This window comes from Numenius arquata, chromosome 2 (assembly GCF_964106895.1).
Source record: "Numenius arquata chromosome 2, bNumArq3.hap1.1, whole genome shotgun sequence".
NCBI lineage: Eukaryota > Metazoa > Chordata > Aves > Charadriiformes > Scolopacidae > Numenius > Numenius arquata.
Window position 1 is genome coordinate 69,727,564 of NC_133577.1, and position 21,528 is coordinate 69,749,091.

The 21,528-nt window shown below is 51.8% G+C and overlaps 1 protein-coding gene across 1 annotated transcript in view; it reads left to right on the forward strand.

Moving 5' to 3' along the window:
* Positions 1-15,689, forward strand: part of DENND2A (DENN domain containing 2A) — a 38,731-nt gene extending 23,042 nt beyond the window's left edge. Inside the window, exons 13-19 of the mRNA XM_074144353.1 lie at positions 1,141-1,289; positions 9,061-9,238; positions 10,024-10,065; positions 11,433-11,550; positions 12,191-12,430; positions 13,951-14,037; positions 14,953-15,689. Coding sequence (XP_074000454.1) covers positions 1,141-1,289; positions 9,061-9,238; positions 10,024-10,065; positions 11,433-11,550; positions 12,191-12,430; positions 13,951-14,037; positions 14,953-14,984 — 846 coding nt within the window. The 3' untranslated portion in view covers positions 14,985-15,689. The remainder of the gene's footprint in view (positions 1-1,140; positions 1,290-9,060; positions 9,239-10,023; positions 10,066-11,432; positions 11,551-12,190; positions 12,431-13,950; positions 14,038-14,952) is intronic.
* Positions 15,690-21,528: the final 5,839 nt, after the last annotated feature.

The following is a 21,528-nucleotide window of genomic DNA, read 5'->3' on the forward strand; positions in this document are numbered from 1 at the left end:
AGAGGTGGTGGAGTCTCCGTCTCTGGAGACATTCAAAACCCGCCTGGACACGTTCCTGTGCAACCTGCTCTAGGAGGACCTGCTTTGGCAGGGAGGTTGGACTAGATGATCTCCAGAGGTCCCTTCCAACCGTATATCATTCTCTGTGATTCTGTGAATTGTGAAAGGAAGGGATGAATAATAAATAAAACCAATTTTTCTGCTTTCCAGCATTGGTGGAAATTTATTAGAGTATCATTTTCCAAAAAATGCAAACACTAGGCAAAAGCCCCAGAACAGTAGTTCCACTTGCTAAGTGGTTTAGAGAATATAGGCAAAGCTTGAGAAAATTGTTTTCTTAATATAGAAAACAAAGGACAAAGGAGGACACGTGATAGTAACCTTCCAATAGACAAGAAGTTTCCTACAGAGAGGAAGGTGACCAGTTGTTCTGAGTGTGTACTGAGAGGAAGACAACAAGTAGTTGAAGTAATTTGCCACTGACACCTTTCAGCTGCAGGCTTGGTGTTGGTAAGGGTAGTTCAGAACTAGAGCAATTTTCTTATGGGATTTATGAAACGTGCAGTGTCAGAGGCTTTCAAAAACAATTTAGATAAGCATTTGTCTTAGATGAGGAGTATGAAGTGCTAAAGTGCTGTGACAGGCATTATTTAAGTAGATAGGAACAAAGAAAAATGCCCATAGGCTACTCTTTTCTGTAACTAATATAAAAAATTTATAGTCGGTAGGTTAGGCATCCAGATTCTTGCAGTAAAAAGAAATAAATAAATCGTAACTGTAAAAATTAGAGTGCAAATTTGAAAGGCTCCATGCCATTCTGCTGCTTGTATGCCAGAAGACCTGGAAACCACTCCTAGCTGGGCACAAACTAGTTTTTCTCCTTATGAAGAGCTCCCTGTCCTCAGTCCAGTGGGGAGAGAACTTGTGGTTGGTCTCATGCTGTGCCCGCTGGGGTGGACTCTGGCTTGTCTTCAGCTTCATCCGGAAGAAGGATTTGTGGGAGGTAACACAAAGAAAGACTGAGGGCTTAATGCTGTACAGTGTTCACCCGCACAATCGGTAATGCTTGTTAGATGTCCATTCTTGCCGCAGTATGGGTGGACAACGAGAGCTGACCTGTGGCCTTCTTCTCTCCACCAGGTCATCGAGCTGCGGCGGCCTCTTGACTCCAGGCTTGAGCATGTTGATTTCGAGTCCTTGTTCACATCCCTCAGCGTGCGGCACCTGAGCAGAGTCTTCGCCTCCCTGCTTCTGGAAAGGAGGGTGATCTTTATCGCAGACAAGCTCAGGTAATCCTCTTGCATTTCCTTAAACAAAATGCCACCAAGGAAGGAGGGCTTGAGAAGACTGCAGTGACTGATCTTGCTCTACCTTGCTCTTTTTTTCTTCTCTGTTCCTTTCCAACTTCTTACCTGATGTGAGTAGGGCTGTACTTCCCAGGAGCAGGGAGCTCAGGCCACGCACCATAATTTCGCTTTGCAGCTTGCAAAAAGCATGTTGCATCTCATCCCCAAGGAGAACCAAATTCCCTTTCCTCCAGATGGTTTTAGAGCAGAGGCCTGGTGCTAAATAAATGAAACCCCTCCTTTTGCTCCATGACGCTGCAGTGTTCTCCACTGAGCTGTGCTGGAGTTTCCAAGGATCAAGCCTTGGGCAGAGATCACCATCCCTTCTGGGTTGTTCCCTGATGTCACATCTTCTTAAATGTTCAGCCTGTATTTTAATATTGGTTTCTAAAGACTTTTTTTCTTTTGGGAGATGAAAGTCAAGGATGCAGTGAAGGGGAATGAGACAGAGGACTTCCCCCTTCTATTTTGAATCTGCTCTATTTGCTTTTCTTAAAATTTTTTGTTTGCTCTCCTAAATTGCAAAAATTGGCCCAGGTTTCTTTAAGGTCTTGTGCAGCTGGTGGCTGGCGGCTCTCCAGCCCTTGAAGCACTTGAGGATTCAGGGAGGAGAGTTCGCCAAGGCTGGGGAAAGAAAAGCTGCCTGGATGAGTAATGACACTTAGGAGCACGCTCAGGTTTCAGGAGTGTCCAATGCCCCTAAGCTGTCTGTTTTCACAACTTCCAGCCAGCAGGCTGCACCTCTGGGACTCAGCACTGGGGCAAAGGATGGGGAGGCCCCTTCTACGGGAAAGTTAAGGGAAGAATTCCTCCTGCAGGCATCCAGGGCTCTCTGTGGGCAGAGCTCAGGCAATCTCATCACAGGAATGGAAAGGCTGGAGAGAAGGAAGCTGTAGCATCCAGGCAGCACTGGCTGCTTGCAGGTTTTGGCAGCTGCCTTGGGTCAGGGAGGGGAAGATTTGCCCCTTTATAATCACTGATACTTTATAAGTGTAGATGTTTAGTGTTCTGGATACCTAAGCCACACATTTCATGCAGAGCATTCAGATTTGCATTGAAAATGAGATAATTCATCCAAATGCTATATTTCTATGTAGCATATATGATTTATGTGAGAATTTATGATGACGGGCTTTGTTTTCAAAGGTTTTTCTCCTCCTCTGTAGGACAGATTTTACATTTGAGAAAATCTGTTAAGGACACAGATGACATTTTAATGACTACATAGAGGGCGAGGCGGGGGTAAGAGTAAGTGGTAGGGAATTTTTTTTTTCCTCTTTTTTAAAGGAAATGGTAGGGAACTTTTTTTTTTTTTCCTTTTTTTTAAAGCATCACTTTAGAAGAAACCTTTATTTACCAAATCTTTTCCTATCCCATCTTTGTATGACAGCACACTACCACATATTCTGGTGTGTGTTACAGAATATCTCTAATTCAAGGCACATCGATGGGTTTTGGTGATTTTTTTTCCCCCCTGTATCTTTCGTCAGTATACTCAGGGTCCTTAGAAATTACTCTAGCTGCCCGGGCCTGTAGAAGAGAATGGGAGAGAGCTGCAGAATCATAGTTTCTAAAATCTTTAAATATACCATAAACAGCTTTCTTCTGTGAAGAAAAGAATTGTCACCTCTTAAAGATCCAGGGTCTGTTAGGCCACAGGGCTCAGATTCAAATATTTGTCGTAGATTTGCCAACTTGCTACAAGACCTTTAATATTTGATGTTTCTGAGAAGACCTTGCTCTGAGCAATTTCAGAAGAGTCTTTTTCTCTTCCTGTAACTAAATATGAAGTTTCTCTGGCTCATTTTTGTGGAATAAAAAACTGAAAATGACCCCAAAGACTGTAAAGGCTTGAAAAACAGAAAATAAAGAAAATAACCCTCAAAATTAAGTAAAGTGTTGTATTTTAATCCAGTCCAATGACTTGAGTGCACTGGATTGGTGAGCCTTTCTTAAGGTCAACAGTCTCTTCTACCTGTTGATGGAAATTTCATGTTTTGAAAGCTGATGGCATTCTAAGATACAGGATCTTCTGTCCAAATGATACTTTTCCTGGGACCAAGAACCCATTGAACTCAATGAATATTGAGTAGTATTTACTTTAGGAGTGAAAATGACGATTTCAGGGGAAAGAAAAAACCCCCCACTTTTTGGCAATAGCTTAAGAAAAGAAAAAAAAAACGATAAAAGCAGCTGTTGGAAACTGCTCAGAGGTTAGGAATGCTAGAAATAATCCAGCTGTGATGGGTTAGCGGGGAGAGTGCAGGTGACATGGTGAAAGATGCACAATAAATTACGTTTATCATTCATCTTTGCAGTTCTTCATGTGGGCACTACCAATAACTATCTGTACATGTATTTAAAGGTGTGGCTGGGTATGAGTGACAGAGAAAATGATGTATGCAATTTATTTACATCTTTTAATTGCTATAAAATAAGTCTGTGGGAAAAGAAAACTGGAAGGTCTCTTGCCAAATACTGTGTGAACTGTGAAATGTTTTCAAGCTGAGCCAAAAAATGCATCTAACAAGTGTACAGCAAGTGAAATACTTTGTCTTTTCCATCTTTAGAATGAACATTGAGTGTTTTTTAAAGACCTGTCAATCCAAAGCTTGGCAACGGAAAAGGAAAGAATTTGGTTTATTAGTTTTTGGGTGGGTTTTTTTCTTTTTTTCCCCTTCTGTCGCTATGGAAACTGGCATATACATTGCCTCGCAACCCAGGAAAATGACTTTGTTAAAACTATGTTGGTCTCCGTAGTCTTCTGTAGCTTTTGTTCACTCCTGTGCTGTTAAGTTTAGTCCTGGGGCAGCGGAGGCCATGGCACGGGTTAGACACTGCAATGCGAGACCTGCTTTTGTTTCCAAGTGATGCTGCCTGGCATGATTTAAAATGGCCTGATTTCACAAGGTACCTAGAGCTGAGGGGAAGATGTGTTAGATTCAGAGGGCTGTTTAAATAAGGAAAACTTACACGGGCTTAAAATCAAGGCACTGTTTTTCCAGATCTCCTCAAAAGCCTGTTGTGGATCTCACCAACCCAAGGCCCTATCCCTGCCAGAAACCACAGCTGTGTCAACAATGCAAAGTGGTCATTGTTATCAAAGGCAGATCTGAAAGAATTAGAGTAGACACTTTAAATGTGGTCATCCCCAGCAAAAGGTAATTAATCATCAAAAGAAGCCTTTTCCATGTGCTACAAAAACAAATCTGGGTCTGTGACTCCCAGCCTCCCAGATTTCTTCTTTTTGCATTGTGATTAGAGAGAAGAAACCCAATGATGAAGTTTGGATGTCAGATAATAGTGTTGTTTCTTCAGAGCATCTTAATGCTTTGCTTCTTCACCTGCACTAACCTGCCACGTCAGTGGCAGACAGTGACGATCCCCACAGCTGGTGGAACTTGGCATCATCCTGGTGGGATTTGCAGCAACGCTGCGCAAAGTCACGGGGCACAGTTTGGAAGCTCCTGCGCCTGTTAAATGTTGTAAACCAGATCTGCGATCCATCATAAGTAAATCCAGATGTGACACAGTGTCAGAAATCCAAAGGTGTTTGTAAAATGAATCCTATTGTAGCAGAGCTTATAAAAAAAGAAAAAAAACCCCACGTATTCAAACCCTCTTTAACTGTCAAACGCCAACATATTTTCAGCAGTTTGGTTAGTTCAGGGGCGTGCATATCTCACAGAAAGAGTCATCCTCTTTCTGTGGCCACCCCTCTGCTCTGGTGAGACCCCACCTGGAGTACTGTGTCCAGTTTTGGAGTCCTCAGCACAGGAAGGGTATGGATCTGTTGGAGTAGTCCAGAGAAGGGCCACAAAGAGGATCAGAGGGCTGGAGCACCTCTCCTATGAAGACAGGCAGGGAGAGTTGGGGTTGTTCAGTCTGGAAAAGAAGAGGCTCCAGAGAGACCTTATAACAGCCTTCCAGTACCTGAAGGGGGCCTGCAGGAGAGATGGGGAGTGACTCTTTACCAGGGAGTCTAGCAGTAGTGTGCCACGGGTAATGGTTGTAAACTGAAAGAGGATAGATTTAGATTAGATATTAGAAAGAAATTCTTTACTGTGAGGGTGGTGAGACACTGAAACAAGTAGGCCGGAGAAGCTGTGGGTTCCCCGTCACTGGAGGTGTTCAAGGCCAGGCTGGATGGGGCTTTGAGCAACCTGGTCTAGTGGGAGGTGTCCCTGCCTATCGCAGGGGGATGGGAACTAGATGTTCTTTAAGGTCCCTTCCAACTCTAACCATTCTATGATTCTACGATCCAGCTTAAGCAGTGCCCAGAACATCAGTGGCCATGTTCACCTTGTATACAGAGGGGCACCTCCTCTATTACGACTGTAGTGTAGTTCAGGCAGTTTCCTCCGTCACTGCTGGCTGAAGAGCGCATGGTCACACAGATGGCAAAAAGGAATTTATCGTACTGGATTCTTTTATATATCATACTGGATTCTTTTGCAAGGCTCAGTAGCTGTGGTGTGAATCAGCAGTCCTTCCCTGCTTGTTGCAGTGCTGTATGTGAGAGGAGGAGGGAGCTTAGGCTTGAGTCATTCCAAAGAACCGAGGTTCTGCTGAGGTCATGGCAAGCTGCAGTTCCCTAAGACTATCTGCAGAGCAAGTCTCACTGAATCACGTGTGGAAGAGCCACCTCAATGTTACTTCTTCTGTGTCCATCTCTGAACTGCTCTGCCTCCAAAGGAGGCTCACACACCTCAGTCCTATCAGTATTGTTCCCTGAAAATGTCTTCCACAGTGAGAAATCTTTCAGAGCAGAGATCCCTAGGATTCATCCTGGAGGCGATGAGGCAATCACAGATGGAAGGGTGGAAGGGGAAGCTATCTTTACTTCCCACTGTGTGGTGCATACAATTTCAGACTTACACAGCTCTGTGACTTCCACTAGCTGGACCTCAGCCATCTTTCCTCCCACTTAATCTCTCACGTACCATGTGTACTCACTGGGACTTGAGAGCAGGGTTGAGGGAAGAACGAAGCACCATAAATATAGCAGGAGACAGCATGCCGTAATATCTCACCATGCCATAAATAACCGTGTGCTTCAGCTGCTCACTGTTCTTCTGTGGAGTTACCTGGAATCACAGAGATCCTTTCCCTTGGTTTTCAAGTGCTGTCTGTAAAGGCAGTTCCAGCCTTTAGGCAGGAAAAGTTGGATGTGCCTCCAGGATCACGGATTTGTGACAAAGGTGAGACTTCTGACATTTTCACCTTCAACCTTTCTTCGAAAAGAGGAAGTCCAATGGTGGTGGTCTAAGAGCAATGCCACAGTGCTGCGCACAAGTGATGACAGGAGGAGTTCTTTCAGCTTTCTCCGAGATGCTGCTACTGTTATTACTGGGGCTATTATCAGTCAGAAATTGAGGAGTGGAAAACATGCTCTGCAGTAATGGAGGGGAAGAAAAGTCCCTGCTTTTGCGTCTGCTACTGTGGCCTGCAATGTATGGGGGTACGAGTAACACCACCTCGAAGGAGGCAGTTTTTAAAGGATCTCATTAACTTGGAGTGCACTTCTAAGATGGCACATTCACTTTTGTTGCAGTTCCTTTTAAGATTAGCTTGTGTGAAAGATGGGAGAGAAATGATCTACTCTGATATTGTTCTCACATTTTTTCTGGGTGGTTTTGTTTTGGTTTTTTTAAGTGTTCCTGTTTCTTACTAGCTCTGTGTTTTCCCATTATTTTCATTTTGTTTCAGATGCATTTTCTACCTTGTGTGTGTGGTAGACGCAGCAAGACATGGACTTGCTGATGAGGGCAGGCCCAGCTTGAAAGCAGCGACAGAGGGGTAGCCAGCAGGAATGAATGCGGAGAAGGGAGGGGGATACTCTTAAGACCTTCCTAAACAAGGATGCGGAACTGGGGGGGGAGGGTTTTCCATCTAAAGGCTTAAAGCTACCGGTCTGTGACACAACCTTGGAAGGGTCCTCCTCTGTTTTTAGAGAGCGTCCCCTTAAGAAAAGACAAGCCTCTGAGAGCGCAGGGAGAGGAAACTGTCCCCATCTTACGAAGAGACTTTCTCAGCGCACACATCCCAGGCGTCCCTCCCAAGCGCCCGTTGCCTACCTGTTGCAGCCCTAGATAAAACTCTCACGTTAAGCAGATTGCAGCCTCTCCCCTGGGATTTACTTATCTTCAAAAAGCCTCATGTGTTTAACGTGTGTTTACTACCTGATTTCTTCATGCGGTCACTCTGATGATGTCCCAGCAACCATAACTGTGTTCTGCTAAACTGAACTTCTCTGCTGAAAGCCTGCCAGCTGTATAGCCCAGCCACCACGCTGCTCAGCGTGTGTTAGCGTTACAGCACAGCGATTCAAATCCACCAGGCTCAGCTGGAGCTGGGGGGGTGTGGGGAAAGGAAAGCAGGCTTGGCTTCTCAGAGCGAGCTGGAGTCCACACCCATCAAACCCTTTCCCTCTCAAGTCAGCCATAAACTGCCAGATCCGGGATGCTGAGTGTAAATTCCCCCGTGGAGTTTAACAGGAGCCAGCTGGGCGCCCTTCCTCGGCGACGTGACTCCTCCCGGCCGCACCAGCCTCCCTCCCCTCCTCCAGCCGTTCGAGTCCTGGATGCTAGTAAAACAAAATGACGTGATGTACAGGGCTTATAGTAGTGAGCCTTCCCCCTCCCTTGATGCATACAAATGCTTCCAGACTCATAACGGGTGAGTAACTGGTGCCCTGCGGCAAGCTCTGCTGTGTCTGACTGCAGTCCCTGCCTGCCTCCAGCCAGAGAGCTGGTGGGGTTTCTGGACAAACCCTCTTGGAAGTTGTCAGCAAAGGCGCTTACAGCTGAGCTGCTGGTGGCATTTGAAGGGGGAAGAAGGAAGGCTGTGGTCCTGTGAGCCACAGGCAGCATCCTGCAGGGGCTGGCCATGTGCGCCGCTCCAGGGGTTTCACTCTCCCGTGGTTCTGAGTAGCCTTGGCAGGCTCCACAGGCTGTGGGGTGCCTGGATAGCCTCAGCTGGAAACAGCTGCCTTCCTCCTTCCCCTGTGCTCCGGCATGGCTGTTTGGGATTGATATAAAAGCATGCCATTGGCGTGCAATTGCTCCTGCTAAGGGTTGCCCAAAAGCGAAGCACGTATGCTGCACAGGTAGCAATCCAGGAGGGGCAGGGGTTGACTGTAGCTGGAATGACCTGCAGGAACACCTGGGGACTTTGTGCCTGCAGGTTGTGCCCAGGGATTTGCCAGAGCATCCAAGCAGGCTGTCCGGCTGAGGCCAAGAGTGTGGCCAGTGGAACGGGCCATAGTGCAGCCCCACAGATAGCTGCTGTAGTGTTGGACCTGGCTTCTGCGCCCCACAGCTGTGTGCTGTCTGTGCTGGACAGTATAGCTCCTCTGCATTCAGACCTGCGGCTTTCCCATGGGAACAGCCACAGAGGCATGCTGTGGGGGAATAAACTCCTTTCTCTAATGAAAGGCGGTGGCACGGAAGACCCCATGTCTGTCTGATGTTTTCCATCAGAGGCACTAGATGCTGGATTCAGTGGGACACAGCTCTCGTCACATGTGCATGGGCCAGCTATCTCAAGTCATTGCTCCTGAAGCTGAAAAATGGGGTCAGAAACCTGGGAATTACAGAAGCCTAGTAATTACAAGGATCAATCAGGGAACAATGGAAAGAGCCCTGATTTCTAGGAAGCACCACTGATCTTCTGACTGACCAGCCGTTGCCTTTGGTTGTGTTTCATCTTCCAGCACTCTCTCCAAGTGTTGCCACGCCACGGTGGCCCTCCTGTACCCCTTCACCTGGCAGCACACCTACATCCCCGTCCTGCCACCTTCCATGATCGACATCGTGTGCTCACCCACCCCCTTCCTCATCGGCCTGCTCTCCAGCTCCCTGCCCCGCCTGAAGGAGCTCCCAGTGGAGGAGGTGAGCCATGCACCCACACGGTGGCCTTGCTCTTGGTTGCTTCCAGTGGGCTGAGTTGTCTTCTGTCCTAAAAATGCTGCTCTTGAGAGGCTGCCTTAGCAGCTGGTAGCGTGAAGGAGCCGAGCTCTCGTCCTCTGGCTCCTGCAAGCATGGGGCGAGGGAGGAGGCGGACATTCCCTGGGGAGGCAGAGGTCTATGTCTGCAGCTTGGGAAGGTGGGGGGCTGGGATCTCCCACCGTGGGGCTGCTGCGGGTAGGAGATGATTTTATTGAAGTTTCTGGTGGTTCCTGCATAGTGCTGTCTAGGGGCTAAGGAGGTATAATTGCTACAAATTGGCCAGGGTAGCTACCCCTCTAATTAACACAGGTGCCTAGTGAAAGGAATAAATAGTTAAGAACCGGATTCATGGTGCGCAAGGGTGAATGCAGGCTGAACGTGGTCCGGGAGCCATGTCCCTCCCTGCCCACCCAGGCGACAGCGGTGTAGCGCGTGGGGAGAAAAGCTGGAGCTCTGACCCCGACGGGGCGGTGAGGAGCAGTGGGACGGGCTTGGAGCACGTTCTCCTGCTCTCCAAGCTGTTCTGCGGTTTGTGGTGACATCGTTAGAAAGCCACAACAAGGGCTCCGCTCTTGGCTCATGCTTGGGTGCCTGCTCCAGCTGCGGTGGTGGGTAGGAGGAGCAGGGGCAGGGCCAAAGCGTTTCCTCCAGAGCAGTTATAGATCGAGATAAACTCCAATGATGGAAATAATGACTTCCCCTTTTTATTCTTTCTCTCTCCTTCTTAGGTCCTTGTTGTTGACCTTGTAAATAACCGGTTTTTGAGACAGGTGAGCGGAGCTATTTCATATCCTTTGTTTTCCGTCCCCTTCTTCCACCACACCTTACCTCCATCTGTGTTTGCTGACCCACCTGGGTGGCTGGATCACTTGCCCCCCACACAAACTGAGGCAGGGTTTGTGGTTGGCAGTGTGATAGGGGTTGCTGTGTACGTATGTAATATGAGAGTCCCTAACCACGGCTGTTGAGGACTGAATCGCTGTGCGTTAAGTCTCTCTCTCTCTTTGGTTTTTTTAAAAGAGGGGAAATGGTGGCACTTGAGCACTGCAGGTCCTTAAGTGGCATCCTGTAAGGCTGAGGGCAGAGCTGGAAAGCCTCGGCTTAGCAGTGTCTGCTGGGGAGCAGCGTGGGCTCTTCCACCCCACGTCTGTCAGTCCCGCTGCTGTTGTGTACCTGGCCCTGAGCAGGGAAGGGAGCCTTGATGATTTCTCCAAATCCCTTCCTGCCCGAGGAGCTTGCGATTCCTCACTCCTTGTGCTGGATAGGTCGCAAGGAGGAAGCTGGTAACAGGGAACCCAGCAGTGGCTCCGCAGATGAGATTGCCTGCTGATTTTTGCTTCCCTTTGTTGTGGAGAGGAGGAACGGGATATTGAAGGGAAGAGGGTAGATGAATGACCATGCTTCTGGCCTGGGAAGCTAGTTTTACCCCCGAGCTTTTTGGCAGATCACTGAGCAGTGCTGGCTGCGTCGGTCTCTGACGTGCCTCAGGTCCCACAGGATGGAGGGGACGAGCGCACCTCCTGCCGCAGGGGGTAGCATGTGGGTGAAGGCCACTCCTTCGGTTCAGTCCTCGCTTGACAGCTGCCTTAGCTGCAGGGAAGTGCTTTACCTTGCACCTCTCTTTTGGAGGTTCAAGCTAAATCACGCCGTCTCAGCCAGGGCCGGTAGGAGTTCTCACCCAGTCACCGGCAGTTCCTTGGTCTACGGGAACCGGTTACGCCTCCGTAACACAATCGGAGCCGAGCAGGGGGTTGTGCTCACCTGGCTACATGCCAGCATTGTTCAGATACGTCCACTTTGTGGTGGTGCGGGTGCCCGCAAGCAAGACGGTGGGGCCACAGGTGAGCCCTGCCCAGTAGCCTCTCGGATTGGACACCTGAAATTCTTCCGACAAGGAGAATATTTGGGACAAGACACCCCCTTTCTCTTTCCTCTCGCGCACTTCTTGATAGTCCTGCGCTGGGAGGTGCTGGGAGCGTGCCAAGCGTATTACAGAGTTCTCCCTCTTCCTCTCCTCACAGTTCATTTTTAGTGCTCCCCCTGCCGTGCTAGGGATGGGATAGGAGCTGGTGAGGAGGAGGGTAAGGTCTGGCCATATCCAGGCCCCAAGCCCTGAGGAGGTGGCTCTGTTTTGCAGATGGAAGATGAGGACTCCATCCTGCCCCGCAAGCTGCAGGCTGCCCTAGAGCACATTTTGGAGCAGAGGAACGAGCTGGCAAGCGACAAGGAGGAGGGCCCTGTCAATGGCAAGCAGGGTAAAGCACAGTGCCTTTCAGCTTAAAACCACGTCTCTTCCTGCCTCTTTTTCTCCTGTCGCTTCTTAGGGGAAAACTAAGCTTGTATTGAATTTAACACCACAGAAACTGGAGGTAGGTGAGGATTTTAGTTGAAACTGTGTTAAATATTTGTTGCACTGGGAACAATTCTCTTTGTGTGAAGAGGAACAGTACTTACCCCTTCCTGGCTCTGTCTGTCTTCCCTTATGGCTCTAGAGAACACCTATACTCCTTCTGGGGGGGAGAGGGGTGTCCCATGGGCCTCTCTCTGCTGCTGACCCTGTGAGTGATGCAGGCTCCTCTGGGGGACAGTCCCCCCACACAGCTGCGGTCTCAGAGGCGGCTGTACAGCTCACAGGTGACTGAGCTGAGACGGCTCTTTGGGGGGCAGTATGTGCATCTCCTGGTTGCAGGGGAGCCAAGACGAAGCTGGTGGCTTTCAAGGTAGTAGCAGCCCAGTCCTCTTCCATGGCAAGCGCTTCCTAGGATGCTGTCTCTCATGAGCATCTTTTTCCGCTCAGGCCAGATCTTAAAAAAGCTATGGAGTTTGTGCCCAGAGCTTTTCTGAGCACGTCCTTACAGCACTGTCCTCACCGCTGCCTCTTTCTTTTCTCCTTAGAGACCAGCCCTTTGAACGAAGTGGTGTCCGAGGCCTTTGTCCGTTTCTTTGTGGAGATCGTGGGCCACTACTCCCTCTTCCTGACCCCCACCGAGCGAGAGGAGCGGACCCTGCAGCGCGAAGCTTTCCGCAAGTCCGTCTCCTCTAAGAGCCTCCGACGCTTCCTGGAGGTCTTCATGGAGACGCAGATGTTCGGGGGCTTCATTCAGGAGCGGGAGCTGCGGAAGCAGGGGGTCAGAGGTGAGGGGCTCTGCCTGGGCTCTGCAGTCGTGGAAACTCCGCTGTTGCTCCCACAAGAGCCAGGAGATGCTCACCAGCTGCCAGCCCCATCCCCAGCAATGAGGCTGGAGGCTGCAGTGTCTGTGCAGGGACACCGGGAGGGAGGTGGCAGGGAAGTGCTAGTGCAGGCTTATGGCTTCTTCTGACACCCCTGTGTGGCCTTCAGGGAGTCACTCAGTGATTTTTTGTCTCTGCTTCCGTATCTTCCCAAAGGGGCACCTCACCTCACAGGGGCATAGCAAGATGTAGTGTTTGCACAGTGCATGGGAAATGGCTGCTGGAGAACAGGGGCTTTTTGTGCGTGATCTGGTAGTTTCTCATTGAGGTTGGGCTTACAGGCACCCTTCACCACTGCAGTAAGGGATATAAGCAGCATCCTCCATGTGTGTGCCTCTTCATTCCCTGTTGAGTTCCCATCAGGACCATCACAGAAGGGGTACACTGCTGGAACAATGCTTATTCTTGCAGTTCCTCGTGTCCCCTTCCTGTGTTTAGAGGCAGAACTGGCTGGATTGGTTATGGCTGGTTTGGCTAGTAGAAAATGTGGATGCTCATGTCCTTCCCAGAGCTGCTCCTGTTGTTTCGCTCCTGTTGTTTCACTCCTGTTATCCCACAGTCCTGAGGGCTCTACTGGGAGCTGAAGTTTCTCATCCCTGCTGCTGCTTGGTGCTGGTTTAGCCATTTCCTCCCAAGCACCAGTGAGCAGTGTCCTGAGCACCTTGAATAGGTGTCCGAGTAAAAGAGGTTTTGCAGCATGGTAAATCCTGTGTGATGACTCCCCAGATGATCTTACTTTCTGGACTTAGCTGTGTTCATAGCGGAATGAAGAGAGGTTTTGTCTTTCCCTGTGTGAAGTACTAAAGCTCCGTCAGGCTTGCAGTGGCGGGGTGGAGGTGGTAGCAGGGCTTCTTTGCTGGGAGCCTTACAGACACAGACCAAAGCTCCTGTCCCAGATCTGGGCTCAGCTGGTGGAGGAGGCGGGGTGAACTGTTCCCTCCCACGTACAACAGTTTATTGGTGAGCCAGGACAATGTGCTTTCAGATGAGCACATCTTACTTTTGTTTATAGGGAAGCAAAATAGAATCACAGAATGGTAGGGGTTGGAAGGGACCTTTGGAGATCATTTAGTCAAACTGCCCTGCCAGAGCAGGTTCTCCTAGAGCAGGTTGAACAGGAAAACATCCAGGTGGGTTTTGAATGTCTCCAGAGATGGAGACTCCACAACCTTTCTGGGCAGCCTGTTCCAGTGCTCTGTCACCCTCAAAGTAAAGAAGTTTTTCTTCATGTTGAGATGGAATTTCCTGTGTTCCAGCTTGTGCCTGTTGCCTCTTGTCTTTTCACCAGGCACCACTGAAAAGAGTCCTCTTGACACCCAGTCTTTAGATATTTATAAGCATTGATGAGATCCCCCTTTCAGCCTTCTCTTCTCCAGGCTAAACAGACCCAGGTCTCTCAGTTGTTGACTTCTTTCTTTCCGCAGGTCTGTTTGAGGTACGGGCTCAGGAGTACCTGGAAACACTTCCCAGCGGGGAGCAGAGTGGAGTCAATAGGTTCCTGAAAGGCCTAGGTAAGGAACCAGCAAAAACCTTGGCTTCTCAGGAGGCTTGGGCTTCTTGTTGCCTTCAGGTTTGGCAACAGAGAAGCTGCTGAAGGGTGACAGGACTCTGCTAGTGACTGCATGTGGCTTCCTGCAGAGCAGTGCTTGAGTCTTTAGTGGTCGGTGCCTGGCCATGTATCCCTGCTCTGGCACCCTGTTGGCTCTGACCCCCGGTCTGCCACTTGTCTGGAGGCTAGTGGGCAACCAAAGTTTGGGCCATGAGCTATGTCTGTGCTTTCCAAAGGATACAGGCAGGTCTGAGGAGGCAATGGAGGAACCAGTGACTCGGGGGTGGTGGCTGAATTTCCTGATGGGGAGAGTGACACAGTCTCCATGGCCTTCAGGTTTGCCCTTGGGGATCAGCGGTGGGAATCGCCCAGGAGTATCCTAAGGCTGAATCCATTTTCCCCTGTAAGTGGGGCTACGAGAGCTCCAGAGTGACATTAGAAGTCCTTGATAAGACATTGGACATCATGGCTAAGAGAGTTTGATCTTCTGTTCAGATCACATCCCTGGCCCTCTTGTCTTTTCTCAGCCGTTTAAGAGCAGCAGTGTCTGTGAGGCTGGTGTGTCCTGCCTCTTACCCACACACGCTCTGCCCAGGGGACCTTAGTAAGACGTTCACCTTCCAGTAACGCTGGGCAACTGGGCTCTGGAACGTGTGCCTGGGGGCTTGCAGGGTCGCAGCCTGTAGCGCTGCTGCCAGGGGTGGGCAGAGCTATGACCTGCTCTGCAGGCACCTACTTGAGCTTTGCAGGGCAGGAGGAGGTGGATAAGGACCCAGGACTGGCAGCAGAGGCGTTCTTGGCTGGTGGCAGTGAGGAGAGCGACACTTGTTTCGCCTGTCGCTGTGGAGAGTCCATTTTCCTTTCTCTGTCTCTCCAGGTAGCAAAATGAAATTCCTCCACAAAAAGTAAGAGAGAAGCACATCCCCGTTCCACAGAAGAGAATGGCTCTACCATTTAACAGCGATAAACCAGACTATTACCGACCATTCCCATTGGGCCTGCTCCCGGGAGCCAGCAGCCTTGGGCGAGCTGACCACAGCCGGGACACACTTGCACGAACGTGTGGTGCCGCAGGAAGAGTTGGTGGCTGCGGGGCTGCCGGGACAGGTTTCTGGATATCTACAGTACCATGCACTGGACCAAGCACTCTCTGAACTCTCTGCACTAGCACGTTGCAGGCATCCCAGCGGATTGGATCTCTTAGCTAGTCCATTCTTTGTTTTGTTGTATTTTTTTTCTATTTATATTGGGGTTAGAACAATTATTAACCGATGACTCTTGCCCTGTCCCCTCTCCACCTGGTGCCACAGGAGGCCGAAGCGGGACTCCCATGGGACTGAGAAGGCAAAGCTTGGGCACAGAGGAGGGGAGGAACAGAGATGTATGGAAATAGGTCTCTGCAAAGCGGGGACGCTGAGGGCTGCAGGGACGACGTGGACTGACCGGGAGACCGGGAGGTGCTTCCAAGCAAGGGAGAGGGGTGAGGGGGAACCACTAAACCTACTGAGGACTTGATGGGCCCGTCAGCTCCCCGGGTGGCTGTGCCAGGGGGTCCTGGCACGAGGAGAGGCCTTTCCTTACGCAGTGTAATTAAAAGCGAGTGGTGTAAAAGTCATGTGGACCCTTGGTGTTCTGGGGAAGGGGATGAGCTGTGTCTGCCCACCAGCTGGAGAGGACATTTAGCAGCTGAGCCATTGGTTTGGCCAAGCCCTCGGCTTCCCTGTGAGCCTCGCAGCCCAGGTGGCCTCATTCCCTTGCCTGGCTGCTTGCAGGGGGAGCCCAAAGTGGAGCCTGGGTCTCGAAGGTCAGACGGGCTCTCCTCTCCCGTCTCAGGTATTGCTGCCAGGGGTGCAATAGGAAGCAGGCAAGGGGAGCGTGCCTGCCGCTGCCTTCAGAGCTCCTGGGTGGGGAGGAGGTAGGACCTGCCATTGTCCCCCTCCCGCTCGCCTCTCCTCTGCCTTTTTTGGTGGGGAGGAGAGGAGAGGAGAGGTTGGGGGGTGTCAGGGGAGGCACGAGGAGGTTGAGGGGGGGTGAGGGCTCTTTTCCAGCTGGTGCAAAAGCTGTTTCCCTTGTACCTCTTGTGAGGGCAGAGTCAAGAGCAGCTGGAGCATCCTTGGGACTCTGCTCTTCAGAGAGGAAGCCAGAGGGCACCTCTGCTGTGGCCCAAAGGGAAGTCTCTTCCCCAGCTCCTGGGGGGTTACAGGGTAAGAGCTGCGTGCGGGTACCTTTGCTGTGGGCAGCCATGCCACGCTGGACTACCCAGGGCTGCCAGAGGTTTTGAGAGTGGTCTGGGTGCCCCTGTGGCCAGTGGGGCTTTCCCAGGTGAGAGGGCCTTGTTGACCAGCAGTGGGGTTCAGAGGAGCTCACCTCTGCTCGATGTCAGAGGGGGAGCTGTGGGTACAGCACTGCTCTGTGAATCTTTTGAAGGCTGTGTTTCCAAAGTTTCCTTCAGTAGCAACAGAGGAAATGGGTTGAGATGGGTGGTGGCAGGAGCGGGCAGCTGGGTGGGTGGAGAGGCAAGTGCTTGGAGAGGTGGTGCTTTGCCAGCTCCCAGTGTAATGGGGTTTGTTACGTCTGTGACATGTGCCACTACCTGGGCACCAGATAAGCTGGGCAAATGGCTCTAAGTGGCCCTCTTTGAGCAGGGAGTTGGCCCAGATGACCTCCAGAGGTCCCTTCCCACCTCAGCCCCTCTGTGGTTCTATGGTGAGCACCATAAATGAAGGACAGCAGTAGTGCCACGTTGGGTATGAGCAGGAAGGAAGCACCTGCATCTCTATGCTCCTCAACTTGTATGTGGGGAGAGTTGAAGCAGTGATGGGGGTCATGGAAGCTAGTGGCATTTATCCCCACCTCCCCAGGGTCAGGCTCCCGCAGGGGTGACCAGGGGGCCCCTTGGGTATGCCAAGCAAAATTGGCACTACTTAAAGCCCAGTCTGTCACCGGAGGTGGTGGCCCACCAAAGGAAACTGTAGTGGAGTTCAGGGTGAATCAAAAGCTGTGTTTTGGTTTGCTTCTTAAAAAGTGTTTTTAATGGCAGCAAAATGGGGTTTTGCAAAGCCGGGGCGCACCCACACATGCAAAGGTGGCCAGAATGCCTGCGAAGCTTTGTGGGGTGCTAAATGAAGCTGATCTTGTGGCTCAGCTCGGGCCTCCAGAAGCAGGTGTCCTACGTTGTGTCCCGCCACCACGTCTGTGCCCAGGGTCTCTGCATTCCCCTTCTCAAGTGACGTTGTCAACAGTGTGGGACTTCGCCTTCCTCGGTGGGAGCCATTTTAAGGAGCTGGGCAGGTTCCCTGGGATGCTCCATGCCGACAGGCTCCTTAGCTCAGCGTCAACTTGCGTGTGAGCATGCTGAGATGCTGGCAGCTTTTATTGCAACATCCTACTTGCTCAAATCAAAATGGGTTGTGAAGTAGCCCCATTTGTCTCGTTGAGGGGTCTCCAAGTGGGCTCTGCCATCACTTGGCTCTGTGGCTACTCAGTGCTTTCACTGGCAGCTCTCAGGAAAGTGGGAATCAAGCCTACAAAATCCAGGAGGGGAGGGGGGTGTATTCAAAAACAGCAGCATGAGAAGTGCAGTGAAAGAAACATTTAGAGCCGTGTCATTAAGGATTTAAAATTAAACTCGGACAGAGCGTGCTGGTCTCCAGCTGCAGGACAGCCTCCCCAGCTTTATGTCGAGCCGTGTTGCTCTGGGTTGAGCAGAACCCTGTGCCCCTCCAGGTTCTGGATGCTTTGGAGGAACCCACCTGTGAAGAGAAGCCATAAGACCAGCTGTGCTGGGTCTGACCACGGGTCCATGTGCCCTTCCGTGGAGGCTGCCAACAGCAGATGCCTGGAGAAGACTCTGTGAACAGAGCCCTATATACTATAAACACACACACACACTAATATATATATTTATAAATGATATACCTGGAATGTTATACTAGCCTACTGTATATCCCCCAGCCAAGGGTTTCCTGCACCAGAGCTGGCGTCTGGGTGCTTATTTGCCTTGGATGAGTTTCTCCTCCATGACCATGTGTACGTGGGTGGGTGCTAAAGGTAAGAGGTCAGTCCAGGGGCAGTATGGATATACTGAGGGGTACTGGAGAACTGGGACACTCGCTCTGCTCAGTTAAATGTTAAAAGCCGTGATCTCTGCTCCCTGTGTTAATTAAGCAGAGTCCCTGGTTAATTAAGCAGCTTGTACACGCCGACGTGAGCAGCTCTGTGGGGCTGGGAGCCCATGATCCCCAGGAGAGCCAAGCTTGTCGACTCCCAAGCCACTGGCTAAACCCTGAGCCCCGTTTCCCTCCTTGGCTTCCCTGAGGGCTTAGGGTGCCAGGCAAATCCCAGCTCTTACAGATACTTATTGGAATGTCCCTTTCACCAGACAGTCATTTATTCATCATCAATGGTGTCCAGTGCCGGCAGGACAGACAGCCTTGTGCAGCTGAGTTTAGGGGATGAGACCCTGCCCTGCACAGGGTAGGTCTGATTTGGGTATGGAGGGGTGTAGCCGAAGGGCGGCTGCATGTGGGGGTTCCCAGTGTGGGGCGTTCCCAGCCTACCTACCTCTCTGCCTGGAGACGGCTTTCAGGTCGCAGGTCCCAGCTGGCAGCTTGCAGGTGTAGAGCCCCAGGCAGCCGCTGCAGTCGGAGGGCTTGTGGCAGGGCCGAGAGTGGATGCCATGGCAGGAGTGCTACAGGGGAGGGAGAGAGGTGGCCGCGGTGCCGGCGTCCAGCTTTGCCCAGCCCTGGCCTGGGACACCCTCCCTGTCACAGCCGTGTCACCGCTCTCTGCTCATGCTGCTGAGAAGACCCCATGGAGAGATTCTCGGGGAGATTCTCAAAGAGATTCTGCGAAAGCTCATGCTGCCTGAGAGCAGCCTCTCGTCAAGTCAGAAGGTTTCCTTTCGGGGTGTGCGTGCCCCACAGCCGGTTAGTCAGTCATTTTGGGGTGATGTGAACTGCTCAGCCCCTGGGACCACGCTTGCTGTCGGCTCCGGCACACTCGAGCTGACAGTACTGCGATGCCTAGGCGTGAGATGAGCTCAAAAGAGCCTCTTCATCTCCCCTAGATGGGGGGGCTGGAGAGGCTCTCAATCGAAAACAAAGCCAGGTTGCAGAAGAGGATATGATATACTGGGATGGGCATTTGCTGCTGGATGTTTGGTTTCCATCTAAACCAGTAAACCTACAGTAGCGGGACAGGCTGCTCATCAGGCTATAGAGCAGCAGCTTCAAGCAAGGAACTGGAAAAGTCGAGGCCCCAGGAAGCAGTTTCAGGGGCAGCTCGTTACTGCAGAAAGGGCGCTAAGTGGCTGGTCCCCGTGGCAGAAATGCTGCCGCCTGCGCAGCACAGGTGGGTGCCCCCAGCCCACCTCCTGGGTACAGCATTTTGGGACACAGAGCCAGGCCTGTTCTCATCTCCTGACCTGGTCACCACCTGCATGCACAGCCATCAGTTCTGCTCTAAGCCTCTCCAGGTACCGGATGGGGTGTAGGGTTATCACTGCCCACCACCCTTGTCTGCACCACAAGCCAAACAGTGCTGTGAGGCCGTGTTGTGGCCGGCACTTTCACACTTGGCTCATGAGGAATGGCCCAAAAGTGGCTTTTCTACCCAATGTTTGCAGGGACAGGGCACGCTCAGCACCTGCTTCTGCTGCCCTCAGTCCCATCTGCTTTTTATGTCCCCACGGGGACTGCCAGGCAGCCAGGCTCTGTGTGGGGATGCTGGGGCTCAGGTGTGTGGGGGGCACCCGGTTTTGAAGCTGGAGAGCTGGCTGAGCTGCTTGGGCAGGTACCACCAACGTAAGGGCAGCACGTGGGTTACAGTGTGGGTGCAGGAACCCGCTGCCTGGAGGGCAGGTGCCACTCCAGCCCTGCTCTCCCGAGACCCCAGCCTTGGCTGCCTGGCGTGGGTGTGTAGCCCAACAAATTGCAGGAGTTTGGGTGGCAAGACCGCTGGGAGCTCAGGGCATGGGGCTGTGCCAGGAGGATGCTCTCCTGTCCCTGCACTGCAGCACATTTTGAGGCTGTCCTGCCTGGTTTTGGTGTCTCTGTGCTGTACAGACCTGCCAGAGCTGCTGCTGGCCCCCTGTTATAACAAGGACCCATTTCTTTGGCCCCGTCCTCTTCATTAGGTGCACACCATTACGTGTGGTCCCTCCATGCCCCACAGACAGGTCAGCCAAAGGGGTTCATTGAGCTGCCCAACCTTGGGGTCAAGAGCTGGCACCTCCCCTCACTCCCACTGTCCCTGCAAACCCTCATCCTCCCTGGCCCAGGGCAGGTTGTACTTACTGTGTCCCCGTTGAACTTCCCGTAACCCTTCAGGTGGTGGCTCAGCCCCAGGCTCCTGCTGCGGGAGGGCTGCCGTGGGAGTCTCCGGAGCTTGCTAGGGGGTTGCTGCTCACTGCTGCCCAGTGAGGGCTTGGCCAAGGCCTTGCTGGGGGACCCGGAGCTGGGAGACGCCTCTCCCATCGCTTCCCATGCACCAGCCAGGGGGTGGCTCCCCACCAAGCCCTGCCTGGGCAGATTGTCCCCTCCATCTCCAGGTGCCTGGGGGTCTTCTCCATGGCCCTCAGCTCCTGGCTGCCTCTTCAGGGTGCTGGTGTGGCCCCCCAGTGCCTCAGATGGTGCCGGGGCTGAAGAGAGCAGCACCAGGAGGAGCACAGTGACAGTCAGCACTTGGACCTTCATCCTCAGGGTCAGGGTCTGGCTCTGCTCAGGGTCCTCCTGCCCGGACAATGCTGTTGGAGGCAGGAGCAGAGGTGGAAGCTGCCTCTCTTTCCTACCACTGGATCCAGTTGAAGTCATTTTTATAGCACAGGGGCCTTCCCCGGGGGCACAGCCCTTTTCCCCCGCCCCTGCTGTGTCCCACCTCCCCGCACACGAGCAAACCCGGCTGCTTGCGTGGGCCCCCGTCCCCCTCCCTTGCACTCCCAAAGGCCCCAGCACCCTCCTGCCACGGCCACCCCATCCCCGCTCGGTGATGGGTACGTGCGTGCCTGCACATGGGTGCGCGGTGTCTCCCACTTGCGAGCACGGAGTCTTTTAGCTAAACAGCATTTGCAAGTCAGGTCTTAGTAAAGAGGGGGCTGCCGGTAAATGTTTGTGGGTGGGAGAAGGAGAGGGGACATGTAAGATCAAAGTGGGTCAATTTGGCCTCTAAAAATGGCAGCTGTTGAATTTTCATTGTTTCCTAAGGAGGTAGCACTGATGTGATGCAGCTCTGTCCGTTCTCCAGCCCACCCCTCGTGCCTTCTCAGCTTTCACCAAATCTGATGGAAAGGCAGCAGGCTCAGAGGGAATGAGTTGCCACAAGCCTGATGAAAGTGGTCTGGCTGTAGGGAAGATACCCAGGTGAACCCCTCCATCCATTGCAGTGGGAGCTCATTTCTTATTCAAGAGCAGAGCCTACACAGGAGAGTTGTGTTTGACCAGGCTTTGGTTGGCTT